The sequence below is a fragment of the Tachysurus vachellii genome, chromosome 11, assembly GCF_030014155.1.
Source record: "Tachysurus vachellii isolate PV-2020 chromosome 11, HZAU_Pvac_v1, whole genome shotgun sequence".
In the NCBI taxonomy this organism is placed as follows: domain Eukaryota; kingdom Metazoa; phylum Chordata; class Actinopteri; order Siluriformes; family Bagridae; genus Tachysurus; species Tachysurus vachellii.
In genome coordinates this window covers 23,363,604-23,377,969 of record NC_083470.1, presented here as the reverse complement: position 1 = coordinate 23,377,969, position 14,366 = coordinate 23,363,604, and the positions used below count along the sequence as shown (strand labels likewise).

At 41.6% G+C, this 14,366-nt stretch overlaps 1 protein-coding gene across 1 annotated transcript; it reads right to left on the bottom strand.

Annotated features, from left to right (window-relative positions):
- Positions 1–5,527: 5,527 nt before the first annotated feature.
- egr3 (early growth response 3) lies at positions 5,528–12,274 on the bottom strand. The gene is made up of 2 exons (XM_060882095.1): positions 11,761–12,274; positions 5,528–8,799 (listed from the first exon to the last, which is right to left on the bottom strand). Exons 1-2 carry the CDS (start codon positions 11,915–11,917, stop codon positions 7,664–7,666), a joined length of 1,293 nt encoding a protein of 430 aa, XP_060738078.1. The 5' UTR covers positions 11,918–12,274; the 3' UTR covers positions 5,528–7,663.
- Between the last annotated feature and the right edge of the window lie 2,092 nt (positions 12,275–14,366).

Below are 14,366 nucleotides of genomic sequence, written 5' to 3'. Positions count from 1 at the left end.
GGATTTTTTATGTTTTTTTTTAACAGTTCCTCTCTAATCTATCTTTTAGATTCCATGAAACTGCAAAGTGCAAACTTTTCTATCATGAAGACTTTCATGTGGTGGAAAACCTATAGTTAGAGTTTAACCTCAACACTATAGATGTTCCAAAAATGTTTTTTTTACATCCAAACCAAACATTTTCAAATAATTGTATAGATAGCAACATAAAGGAAGTGTATAGGTATTCATTCATTCATTTTCTACCGCTTATCCGAACTACCTCGGGTCACGGGGAGCCTGTGCCTATCTCAGGCGTCATCGGGCATCAAGGCAGGATACACCCTGGACGGAGTGCCGTATATGTATTCGTTTGCCTTAATTGTACACAGGTCAGATGTTCAATGTCTAAACACCGACACTGGAAACTCCTTCAGTAAATATTAAATAAGGACAACCTCAGAGTAAATGACACTTTCTTAATAAAAGTAAAGTTTTTGTAATTGTTTAAGAGCAGAATCTACTATACAAATTGCTAATCAACAACTTCTGACCAAAATCATGTATTGTGATACTTGTTCCTGCCTTTCTATTTTTCCACCCATGTTTCATTGTTTCAATACATTTAGTCCTTTATAAAAACTCATAATGTGACATTTCTGGGAGTAAGGTTAACGTGACGATGACATCGCTAAGCACTATGAAAGCCAGCAAAAGGTGTGTGTCCTAATATCTTTTATGAACATGTAGTGTTAAATAGTTATGATGTCAAACTAGTAATAGTTGCATGATCCTGCTATGGAACATACAGTGACTCATAAAACTGGTTATGGTACAGTAGAAGAAAAAGAAGCCTTTATTTTTTTTGTGACACATCCACAGCAGTGAAATTCTTCTCTTCGCATATCCAGTTTTGGATTTGGGGTTGCAGCACAGGGTCAGCCATGATACGGCATCCTGGAACAAAAAGCTTTAAGGGCCTTGCTCAAGGGTCTAACAGTGGCAGCTTGGCAATGCAGGGGCTTGAACCCTGAAATTCCACTCAATAACCCAGAACCTTAACCACTTCATGGACATAATGTGATGCAGAATTTAAATAAAGTCTTTCAAACCATCACATGGTTATAAGCATACCTAATATTTCTCTCTCTCGCTCTGTCGAGCAATTTTTTTTACAAGGGTTAAGGGCCTTGCTCAGGGGCCCAGCAGTGGCAGCTTGGTGGACATAGGAATCAAACTCACAACCTTCCGATTGGTAGCCCAACACCTTAACCACTGTACTTGCCACTCCCAGTGTTCTGAGTTTCCAGTGCGACTGCTTCTTCTTTCTGGACCTACCTGGTTGAAGTCTCCTCTACTGGTTGTGCTCTCTGATGAGGATAGATCTGCATACACAGCCCGTGACCAATGGATTACTGTGTATAGAATCACTTGGTTACTATCACGCTGTCTTTAAACTGCCATTACATCGATCAGCTTTATGCACTGGTCTACAACAGTGAACATTTGAAGACTATGACAGAAATGACTTAGTGTTTAGTCTGTCATGAACTCAGCAATTGCACTGACCTGTTAGTTTCTTAGGATTTCTCAGGTTTCTCAGCTCTTGGTTACACAATTCCACTATAAACTGTTGTAGAATAGGACATTATTTACATTTACATTTCCTGTCCGGTGTCACCCAAATGAGGAGGAACTTCACTTCTGAGCCTGGTTCCTCTCAAGGTTTCTTCTTCATATCATCTCAGGGAGTTTTTCCTTGCCACCGTCACCTCAGGCTCGATTATTAGGGAAAATTATTAGAGATAAATAATAACTCAATTTTAAACTTCAAATAAATTGAATTGAAATAAAGTGGGGGGGCCACGATGGCTTAGTGGTTAGCACGTTCGCCTCACACCTCCAGGGTTGGGGGTTCGATTCCTGCCTCCGCCTTGTGTGTGTGGAGTTTGCATGTTCTCCCCGTGCCTCGGAGGTTTCCTCCGGGTACTCCGGTTTCCTCCCCCGGTTCAAAGACATGCATGGTAGGTTGATTGGCATCTCTGGAAAATTGTCCGTAGTGTGTGATTGCGTGAGTGAATAAGAGTGTGTGTGTGCCCTGTGATGGGTTGGCACTCCGTCCAGGGTGTATCCTGCCTTGATGCCCGATGACGCCTGAGATAGGCACAGGCTCCCCGTGACCCGAGGTAGTTCGGATAAGCGGTAGAAAATGAGTGAGTGAGAGAGTGAAATAAAGTGTAACCCAAATAACTGGGTGGCTTTAAAAAAAAACAGCATTAAGCAGTAATACTGTAGTAATAAATACTATATTAAGGCCTGTAGTATGTCAAATGCATCACTTAATGTTCACATCAAACATGATCTCAGTCATGGTGGTGAGATCTTCAGGACAGAATAAGTGGAACGTGGAAATGCCTTGTTGAGAGAAGGCAAAGTACAGTAGAATGGATAAACTGCTTTGAGCTGACAGGAAAGGCTTACGATGACTCAAATACTCACTCTTTACAACCACATTAAGCAGAAAAGCATCTCAGAATGCACAACACATTAACTCTTGAGTTCGATAAGCTTCTTCAGAGTGAAGATAGCATCGGGAGCCAGTCCTCTCAGCCGGGAAACTACACTTGTCCCTAAAACTGGACAGCTGAAGACATGAGCTGAACTTTTACCAATCGACAGGTTATATTTCATGCTATGAAAGTGAGTGACAGAGAAATTTATGTCATGCAGTGTGGAACATGGTTTTTCCTCTTCATTTCCAAGTGTTTAGAATGATCAGTCACAGCAAGGGGCTCAGAGACTGTAAACTGATGGAGTAAACTCAGACTCTAGCTGAGAGTAATCCCCGAAGGACCAGCGACGGCGGTCGCGTTTACATTGGGGCGACGTCCTCAGGGCATGTCGCTCTGCACGCTTTAGCACAAAAGAGGCTTTTCAGCTTGTCCCTGATCTCCAGATCGGCAGCGAGCCGCCACGGTCAGAGCAGCAACTGTAACTTTATGTGGTCGTTATTTCAATCGACAAATGTCTTTCTCCAGAAATCTGCTCGACGCATATTATAACGCGAGCGTGCAACATATGAACTTCTTCGACATGGTTCAGATCTAAAAACCTTCCTTTTTATCTCCAGCTTTATCTTCGACACTGGAGTTTCTTTCCAGACATCTTAAATAAACAGAAAACCTCGAAATGGTAACAAATACACAAGTGTTTAAATCTTCACTACAGAAGAAACTAAACCAAACGTATCAGATGAAGTGCAGGAATGTACACTAGTGTCAGGGTTAGAGCTGCTTTTATAGAAAATAACAGACCAGGAGATTTCGACAGCGGCGAGTTAGAAACGATTAGAAGTAATAGAAATTCTTAGCCATTTGGATACGGCTGTATTCTTCCTTCAAAAAGCTGACCTATTTGATACAGTACATGTGAACAGCAAACTGTCTCTGGATTCAACACACACACACACACACACACACACACACACACACACACACACACACACCCAAAGGCTCTGCTTCCATCTGATCTGTGAACACTACCTTCTCTGTTTTCCTGCTTCACTTTGGCCCAGCTTTCTGTCAGTTCTTGGCAATGAACAAATAAATAAATAAATAAATATTCTGGAAATAAATAAATAAAAATAAAATCAAAGAAAGAATACTTGTGCCAGAAGCTATTTTTGTAACAATAAAGAAAACAACACTTTTTGTTTCTCCCCATATCATGTATAACCATCCCAAAGAAATAAAGATATCAGTCCAAAAGAACAAGAAGCTTCGGAAAAGCGCAGGAGCCAAATCCATAGAGAGCTTCAACGTTTGCCTCTTCCAACAGAGCGCGTAACCTATTCATGCTGAGATTTACCTCTTAAAGCAAAGATTTTAGATGACAAGAACACACACACACACACACACACACACACACACACACAAACCATTACGATCTGAATCACTAAATCTTGGTCTCGGCTTCAGACAAAATCTGAAAATCACTGCTTCTCATCATCCCAATAACAAAGTTTATGTCATTTTTTAAATAAAAATCTCAGTCATGTGACCAAATTAAAAACATATACCAGTATATTTTAGGCGTTCAGTCATTTCAGACTGCTTTCTTAAATTTTTGTGACATTTCACTGGAAACAATCCAAATCTTGTCGGAGGAATCGAATTAATTATACAACCGTGTACGTATTTGTCACCCGTGTATATGTTCTGTATTTAAGATGATAAAAACTCAAAGCTGAAACATTCCAACTTAAATCTGTTGAATGTGTCGGTTGGTATTAAGGGGTCATTAAGCCCACGAGATGTTGACTTTATATGTTATAGCAAGAGCAGTTATAACGCTGCTTGACATAAGTGCTAATGGATGAGGGGGCATGTTTGTGTCACACCTCTTGAGCTGGGGGTTTGATTCCCGTCTCCAACCGTGTGTGTGTGAAGAGTCCGTATGCTCTCCCTGTGTTTTGGGGGTTTCTTGCCCTTCTCTAAAGACATACACTACAATGTAAATCTCTAAATTGTGTGTAGGTGTGTGGGATTTTGCCCTGTGATGCGTTGGCACACTGTTCAGGGTGTCCCTTGCCTTGCACTCCGAATCCCTTGAGGTTCTCCGTGACCCTGTGTTGGATAAGCGCTTCAGAATATAAAAAAGAGGTTGATTTATTTTCGAGAAATTTGGTATAGAAGCATAGGTCAGAGATATACGAGATGACTAGTTGAGGTTTGGAAGCTGATCAGTCGGAGCAGCACGGACGAAAAAGACTAAATGAAAGACTAAAGCGCCGCTGCATCGCTCTCTTAGAGATGCAGAGATGAAGCGAGGGCTAAATCCCACTGGCACCACCACTATTCCAAGTGCATTGTGGGAAGGAAACGGTTAATCCAATTGAAAAGAGACCAGCATGTTTGATGATGCTGATATATAACGAGGCGTTCGGAATTGCCATCGTGTCTGTAATAAGACACGCGTCTATGCGACGTATGCTGTGAAAGAATGAGACGAAGCCTGAGCTGTTCATGTAGATAAATTCATGGCGCTAGATTAGCCGACGTCAACTGACGCCTACGGTCTCGGGCATGCATTCATTCCGAGGAAACCGACTGAAGACAGAACCACGCTGCTGCTGGGGGGCCGTGTTAATTGGAGGACACATGGCAGAGTTCCAGGACACGCATTGCCCGTGAGTGCTAGGGTTTTTTGCAGGACAGCAAGGCTCAGCACTACACAGGTCAGTTTATTAGGAGTGTGATGTAAATGTGGCATTTTCACTCTCTCTATCAGAGCTGAGAAAAACATCTCCAACAAACACAGAATAATTAGAATAGTGTATGTATGAATTGAGCCCTGGTTTGTTTCTCTTCCAAATAAGATCACGGTTCCTGCCACGAGCGCCTCAGGCCAAGACATAACAATAATAATTACTACAGCAATGCTACACCAAGCCATGCTGTTATATCGCTTTACAATGTACTCCGGGTCTCCATGAGGCGAAGGCTGCTAATTAAAAGAAAAGATATCGACATATTGACATACACACATGTTCCAAATAACCGTATGGTTTATTTCTTTAATAAACACATCATTCAGTGTGTCTCCATCTTTGTATATTATGCACAAAAACAATATTTCATGGACGTATTATGCATCAGGTTTGACACTGTTGAACAATGCTTCTCCTTTTTTTTTTTTTTTAACGCACTCACAGTTAAAAAAAACAAAAACAAAAAAAACAACAACAACAAAAAGAAACAACACATTCTACATTATGTACACAGTCTTCAGAAATGTACGTTAACACACCCTTTGCATCCGGTCTCGGATCTCGGAGTACGGGTATCGAAGGGGCGGGTGGGGTGGGGGGGTGGGTGTTGTTGGCGTGTGTGTTCGCACGGACACAGACACACAAAGTAATACTGAAACACATTGCTTTCCTTTAAACTGTACATTCTTAGTAGAAAACACGAGTCGTGTGTTTTTATAGGCGGCTGTACAAAAAAGACGATCCTTCTCGGATAGTCAGAATCTATCAGCGTGTTCCATGTAGGAGGAGGAGATAAAAAAAAAAAAAAATAAAAAAAAACATGTGGAGAGAGCACATTACTGCTGATGAGCTGTAAGGGGAAAAACAAGCAAAGAAAAAAAAAAAAACAGAACATAAATGTCCGAACTGTTTTCATCAAAAATCTAACAGCATGAACACGACCGAGTTCAGTCAGAAAGCCGGCGTCTCGGATTATCCGTACGTTAATGCTTTAAGGTTGTTATTCCCATCATTTTGGCTGAGTGTGTTTGCGTGTTTGCTCGGACGTGCGGGACGGATGGAACGTAGCAGGTTAAACCAGTAGGAACTCATCAGCAATGACAATGACACAAACATAAATATCATAATGACACAAACATGAAAGAAAAGTTTCACATCGTATCTTGCTCCCCCTGCGACTTGGGGGTCGAGCTGCATGCGTATTGCTCCCGGAAATGTCCTTTTGTCTCAGTGCTAATCCAGACACGCTAGCAACATGTGACGCATGCAGGCATACAGACTGGGGGTGGGGGGGGGGGGGGGAATCGTATTAATCACTTTTAGAGAAATAAAAAAAAACTAAATAAAAATGAAATGGGAGGACGATTACAAATCTCAGCATTAAACAGAGCACGTGTAGCTTTTTGGCTTTACCAGATTATGTACCTGGCGTAAACGCCACAGATCTGATCTTAATTTCATGCTAATAAGTAAACTGCATTTAGTGAGCTCGGATGCCAAGATACACACTCTTTTTTTTTGTGGTATTGTACAAGCAATCTGTTACTGTTTACCAAAAAGCCATCCAGATCCCTTTAATTGTACTGCTGGGATTTTGAGATATTAAGATAATGCAGTCAAATTACACAAGAAACACCCACTTGAATACTACTCAAACTCTGAGCCTTTCAGTGCCGCTGTAATATTCAAGGCTTTCCCTTAAACTCCATCGTCAAGTAGCTTCACTATAATAATCCCTGCTACGCTCACGAGAGTGACGACACAAAAAAAAAAAAGTTGGCTGTATTAAAAACATATTTGGCACATTCTTTTTAAAAAATAGTATCAATTAAATAATTAACAAGCAGTATTAAAAAAAAAAAAATACAAGAACAACAAACAACAGGAACCAAAGTGCAGCAGAAACAAGGTATTAACAATGTTAAGGAAATTAAATTGCACTTTTTTCGTACTGGATGAGCCGCTGGAAATCTGGTGTAAAAAAATAATTGACTGCAAGTGTAGGTTAGGTTGTATTCTATAGTTGTTGTTGTTTTTTTTTTTAAATGTACTAATCTGAGCCAGATGGAGAATGTAGGTCCACGGAGCCGGAAATTAGGACTCCCTGAGCCTGTAATGCTTTTCCCCCCAAAAAAGTGCCCTGTTATTTTTCCCTGGGATGACCTGACTGTCCACTGGCTGCTACCCGACTTTGCTATTCTCCCTGCCATTAAACACTAGTGTGTTCCCTCAACCCCCCAGTAAGGGTCAACGTGAATGTGACTATACCACCTTATAAAAACAATATATCAAAGAACTAATGCATGAAGAGAGGGAGAGTTTTTAAGAGTCAATGGCTAGGCCTTTCAGAAGAAAGGAAAGAGCTCAGATTTCTTCCTCCCTCGTTCTTATCAAACACTAGTGGCGCTCTCAGTCCTATGCGCATGTGGTAACAGTAAGAACGTTGGCCCCGCTGGCTCCGCTGCTCCCACAGGAACGAGGTGGCGATGAGCGAGCAGCTGTTGTCACTGTGGCACTCGAGCTGCCTGCCTTTTCTGCAGGCTTCTTGTCTTTGTGCTTGAGGTGCACCTTGGCGTGGCGCTTACGCTCGTCGCTGCGAGCAAACTTGCGTCCACAGAAGTCGCAGGAGAAAGGCTTCTCGCCAGTGTGTGTGCGGATGTGTGTGGTCAGGTGGTCGCTGCGGCTGAAGGAGCGCATGCAGATGCGGCACTGGAAAGGCTTGTGGCCTGTGTGGATGCGCAGGTGGCGCGTAAGCTCATCAGACCGTGAGAAGCGTCGGTCGCAGTGCTCGGCCGGGCACGCGTGGGGACGTTCGTGCACCGGCGTCTTGCTTGGCCGGTTCGGGTACTTTCGTGGGCGGACGGGTTTAAGGGCGAGAGCCTGGGGTTGGTGGTGGTGATGGTGCTGGGAAACATGGTGCTGCTGCGAGCCCAGGAAACCAGGCTGCAACTGCTGTTTGTCCTTAAATGCCCGGATGGTCTCGAGCGGTGTGATAGGTGGTGGATTTACACGAAGGGGCTCGACGGTTTGAAAAGGTTTGTGTTCCATGGCGCCCGCTTCACCCGCGCCACCTTGGTGCTGGAACAGATTGTAGTCGGGGATCATGGAAAAGAGGCTGGCATCCACAGCTTTGGTGTTACTGTGGTACTCAGAGGGTGCATAGGACAGCGATGACGATGCTGCAGGGCTGTGGTGGAATGCCACCTGCTCCTGGTACATGTCACCGCAGGCGGAATAGGCGGGAAGGGGCGGAGCATACACTTGATCAATGTCCGACGATTGGACACTCATGCCACCTGATGAGGACGTCTGAGTGGTGATGGTACCCGGCGATGGGGAAACGCCGAGGATGCCCGCACTCACCAAGCTGATGATGTTGTTATCCGGGCACCAGCCCGAGCTGCCGATGCTGCCTGACGGTGGGGTGTCGAAGGCAAACTTTCCCAAGTAAGTAACTGTTTGGCCGCTTCGACTGGATTGAAAACTACTGGAAGCATATGGGAGCTCACTGCTGTTCTTGTCACCTCCCATGCCCAAGTCCATTATATTATCTGTGGGAAGAAAAGGAAAGGTCGACTGAGGAGAAAGCGACACAAAAAACACTTCTATTCTAAAACAGCTATCATTTCAGGGTGGCTCGTCAACTGGGTGTTGCTATTTGCAACAAAGCTCTACTCTAACAAGAACAATGTCAAGCTTTTAACTTGGCTACAGAACACAACATCTCGCCATACCTTTGTAAATCGTTCACTCCAAGCGAATAAAAAGAGAATAACGATTAAAAAGTTTGTCGGCTGACTCGAGACCGAACTGACTATCCCCTCCTCCTCCTCCTCCTCTGTGTCTTTTCCTCTTTCCCTCTCTCTTTCTCCCTCCCTCAGGTTCTAAAGTACAACGTGTCCTTCAGAAGATACAGGATTCTCTATAGAACCGTGTGTCATATCAAGCAGGCATGCACACTCTCGTTCTCTCTAACACACAAACACACACCTCACACGCTGAATCTAAATACAAAGTTCATCAATGAACTTGGTTGTGGTGTCATATATCTATGAAAGCACTCTTTCACAAATCCTCTTTGTAAACGTATCGCTTTCTAGTGTCTTTATACAGTATATAGAATTTAACACACAGAAAACCAAATTAGACATAAAAAAAATACTTTTTTTTTCATGCTGGATTTGTCTTGGTGTTCTGAATTCTGATCAACAGAATACACCAAATCACAGTTCAGGGTGAGAACAAGCAAAACAAACAAATAGAAGCACAAACGCACATATGTGTGCAGAAACAAACACCTTCTCTGAGATTGTAAAGAATTCAGTCTGCGACAGGAGAGCGTCTAATTCTGGATCGAGCATGTATTTCACTTAGGTTTAATTTAATTTATTGTGGATTTGTCATTTATGTCACTTTTAACCTCACTGAGATGAATAACACGAGGACAAGTTAACAGTCATTGTGCTTTTATGAGTCCAGATGGATACGAATGAAGGACTGTAGGTGCTAAATTAACACTGGTGATATTTTTTCCCCTCTGTGCTGTGTGTGTGTGTGTGTGTGTGTGTGTGTGTGTGTGAGAGAGAGAGAGAGAGAGAGAGAGAGAGAGAGAGAGAGAGAGAGAGAGAGAGAGAGAGAGAGAGAGTGTAAAGCTTAGTATTAATGTGTGTAAGAATCTCATTCACATTTATACACAAACCCACGAATCCTGATAGACACAAAAATAACCTCCATCTAAACGAAAATATACTGTCTCTAATTTTAAGGTTATTAGTTATGTAATAACCAGACATTGTGTTCTGAGTAAAGCCTAAACTTTATTTAATCGGGTTATAATAGAATTATACACAACTTTATTCTAACATTCCTTACAGTTTCAAAACAGAAACTATGTCCAACACCTAAATGACACCTAAAACACCGGACAATTTCATGTTTAATACCGAAACGTAAAATCCTCTGTTTTTAGACGTCGAACCTTTCGGGTGTTTTTTTTTTTTAATTATTGTTTTTTTTTTTTGTTTTTTTTTTGTTGCTTATATTCGTTTAACGAAGCTGTTTCAATTTAACACCAATGTTGTAATGTGCAATAATATCTAACTATTTCTAAGCTAATTATTACACACTGAACAGATCATTTATTTTTCTGTAGTTTCTTTTTTAAAATCTTTTTTTTTCCCCGCAAAATGCTTTCTTTCTTTCTTTCTTTTTTTTTTGATATTATTTCTAATTTTTAGGAGATCAATTAATTTATTTGGTCGAAACCTAATTTCACACCTTTATATGCACAGCGTCTGTTTTATTTATTCCCCCCAATAAATTGTACAATTGCAGTCAAACCCTTAGAAACTGTGATGTCCGTCTGGAACGCATTGCACGAACACACCAAAATGTCCCGAATTAAATATCTTACAGACATTAATTATAATACCCACATAGGGTTCTAAGAGATTTAATATTTAGCTCTATTTTTTTTGGAGCCTCGTGCACGTGTGAAGCGTTTTTGGCACGCAACATATTTCGAAAGCAGCGCGCGCGCCGACCCAAAACCGCCCACCTGCGCCATGGCAGCTCGTGCCTTAAATAACAAAACACTGACAAACCAAATATATAAATAAATATATAAATAAATAAATAAATAAATAAATAAATAAATAATAGTGATAATAATAATGATTGAAATAATTCTATATGATTATACAGGTGTTGAGTTTAGCTATAGATTTCTTTACTGTTTCATGAACAGCATTTTATTGAAAAGTAAATGTTAAAATATATATATCTCTCTCTCTCTCTCTCTCTCTCTATATATATATATATATATATATATATATTTATAATTTACACATTTTAATTAGTCGATTTGTCATTTCAATAATCCCATTTTATATTATTTCATCATTTCCAACCTTTCAAATGGTCTAATAAATAAAAGCAACAATAAATAAATAAATAAATAAATAAATAAATAAAAAATAAAAAAAGGAACCAAACCATAAAACTAGTAAATTCCAGTACAAACACACTGTAGGTGTTCATTCATTCATTCAGCACTGCACTTGTGTTTGTTTCAGCACGTGCGCTCTACCACCTGGATGCCCTCTACCTTCTCCTATCACGTGATATTCACACGTTAAACGCGTGTCTGTAATACACGTTATCTAAAAAAAACGACCACACTCACTGCTGGGCAGGTTGTGTGTTAACGCTTTGGACACTTTGGTTTGTTAATCTGTAGAATGATGATGAGCTACTGAACATCATCTGAGGACGGTGAACAGGTAGCGACCGCGCGCGCACACACACACACACACACACAGCGCACTTGTAGTTAGATACCAATAAAATCCGTTCACTAATCACTCATCCGACATCCCATCGATCTACCCAGTGGGGCTCGTTTATAGTGTTATAAGCAGAGTGTATACGCATAAGTAGTGTGTAGTGTGTGTGTAGTATGAGTGTAGTGTGAGTCTGTCCACATATCAGTGAGAGATCAGAGTGAAAGTTACCTGTGTTCATCTGTGAGTAATGCGAGACGGAGTCCGTGCTGGTGAAGATGTTCATGGATGAAGTGGGGATGTCCTCTTCAGGGTAAAGGCTGTCAGGTATGGCGTTGATTAGACTGCTCATGGTAAGAGGGAGCTTCTCTGCTAATTTACCTGTCATAGCAAGAGAAATCAAGTCGGACGTGTGTGCGACAGCGCGCGGGCTTTAACACGCCGGCGGTCTCCAGTCTGTCTTGTATCTAAAGTCCAGAACAATCCCTTTAAAAGTCTGATTGTATCCAAGTTCCCGGTCGGAATGAAGACAAGACGTCTCGACTCAACCCTCTTCTTCTTGTTTCTTCTCCTTGTTTTGTTTCGTCTCTTAATTTCTACGCATTGCTTTGTTGGTTAGTAGTTGTTGTTGTTTTAATTATTTTTTTGTTTTGTTTTAAAGTCTCTGAATCAAACGGAGCGATGATGTTGGTGATGATTGCACAAGTGCACTGGCTGCTCGCTGTGTAGCTCAGCCGAGGGAACTCCAACGCTTTTTCTCGTTAAAACCAGGGGGGCGGAACAAACAGTGACGTAGATGACCATACATGGAGACACAAAGGAACTGCGGAGTGACGTCACTATGGAAGCACCTCGTAGTGGAACGTTCTGAGCCGCGTCCCAAATCGCGACACGCGGGCAGTTCGGGGAGAGAGAAAACCTCGAGTGACAGGAACCCACGAATCCTGGAGCAAGTCGTTTATTCTTTTATCCCTGGGAATGATTTATTTTATTCCTAAAGACTTTTTTTTATTTTTAATTCGATTGCATGGATGACACGTGTTAAAAGGACACGTGCTGGATGCTTCGACGTTATGTTATTTTCACCAGCGTTGAGAAGTCGTGCACGTGTAAAATGCATGAAGCTGAAGTTTATAACCGAGCTGAAAAGCCACAGAAACTCACGCCAACAACGTCTGATTGCTTTTATTATGCGTTTGTAAACTTGTGAAGTGCAGCAGAGGGACATGTTTCATGCTTCTACACACTGCGCGTTCACGTCACTGTCTAAACCCCATCAGCGTGCACGCGCGTGGCACTTGGGGGAAGTTCGGAGTAAAAAATAAAAAAGGGAAAAATAATACAGAGTCCAGCCAATCAGCCGCCACGTCTTTGACCGCGCGCGCCACGCTAAAAAAATAAGTGGAAAGTCCATATAAGGCGTTTGTATCCGGCTCCGCCCTCTTCGCTGCCCTTATTTGGTCAGCGCGTTTCCGCCTGCGCGACCTGGTGGAAAAGAGATCGGAACCTGCCGCTATTAAAGGAACCGCAAAGGCCAAACGTCATGGGTCATATTTCATCTCCTTAAAGTACCTTAAAAGAGGAAAAACTTAGCTTTATTTTTTCATTTAAGGCAAAACAAACTAACTTCATTTTATTGTTCATCAACTAGTTGCATTTTTATTTTGAGTTGTTAGGATAATGGAGTTAAAATAAAATAAAGTTAAGAACAAAAAAATTATATGATCTGATTGGATAAATTAAGGCATATAACTTTGATGATTTGTTGCTAAACAAACAAACAAACAAACAAACAAAAAGTACATGACACAATTGTAATAATCATTATTATTATATATAGCACTGTGTAGGATGGACATATACTTGACTCAACACAGTCCAATTAGGAGGCCGGAGAATCCCACGAGACCGCTCATATGTCCAGGTAAAATCCTCCATTCCTGAGCCGGGCTAATCAGTGAGGCACCAAGCCACACTTATTATCGACACTGAGTAAAACTCCAGGCTGCCATGCATGCGCTGGAACGGATGCTGATGCAATATGGAAAGAGAGAGCGAGAAAGAGAGAGAGAAAGAGAGGGAGAGAGAGAGAGAGAGATAAAGTTACAATTTGGACTGCAAATCAGGTTGACATCTGCATGCCGGCTACAAGCCTGTCAACCGATAGGCCAAAAAATGCACAGAAGAATAATAAGTTCCTACTTTTTTTCCCCCCAGAGGCCTGGGAGCACTGCCATCGAGCCCAGGCTTCTAATGTCTCAGCAGGGCCTCAACAAGCTCCTGAGCTCCCAAACTAACATCTACTATCTAACTGGGATGAAATTCAAACTCTCCATGCCATAATCTTCTGCTCACTGACATTTTATAGACAGAACTATGATATTAGCCCAGCATACATAAATTTTTAATCAGGTGAAAAACAAATCTGTCTGCTCCTAACAATTTGCCTAGTTTGGAGCTGTGGCCTAGCCAAAAGGTGCCTTGTATGTGTGTACTTACATCATGTGGACTGTGGGCTGGATCCAGCAAAGTATTTCACCAGACCAAATACAGTGCTTGAGTTATACCGAGCTGGTCAATGCGTGGAAAAAATGGCTGTATTTCCAGGACTCCAGTTTCCCAACTCATTTAAATGACCCAACAACTTTAGAGCATTTGGCAGATACCTTTACCCTGAGCAACTTTAATTTATTTCATTTTTTTTTTACAGGTTAAGAGCCTTGGTCAAGGACCCAGCAGTAGCAATGCTGGGATTTAAACTCTGAAGTTCAATTTCTAAACTGCTGAGCTTCCACTACCATAAGCCTTCTATAAATCATTTCCATAATAATTAATGC

Bases quoted from the DNA above. Each gene is read 5' to 3' on its own strand.
- egr3 (XM_060882095.1), bottom strand. From the start codon at position 11,917: ATGACAGGTAAATTAGCAGAGAAGCTCCCTCTTACCATGAGCAGTCTA. The intron at 8,800-11,760 runs GTAACTTTCACT...TTCTTCCCACAG, and splicing joins TTACTCACAGATGAACACAG to ATAATATAATGGACTTGGGC.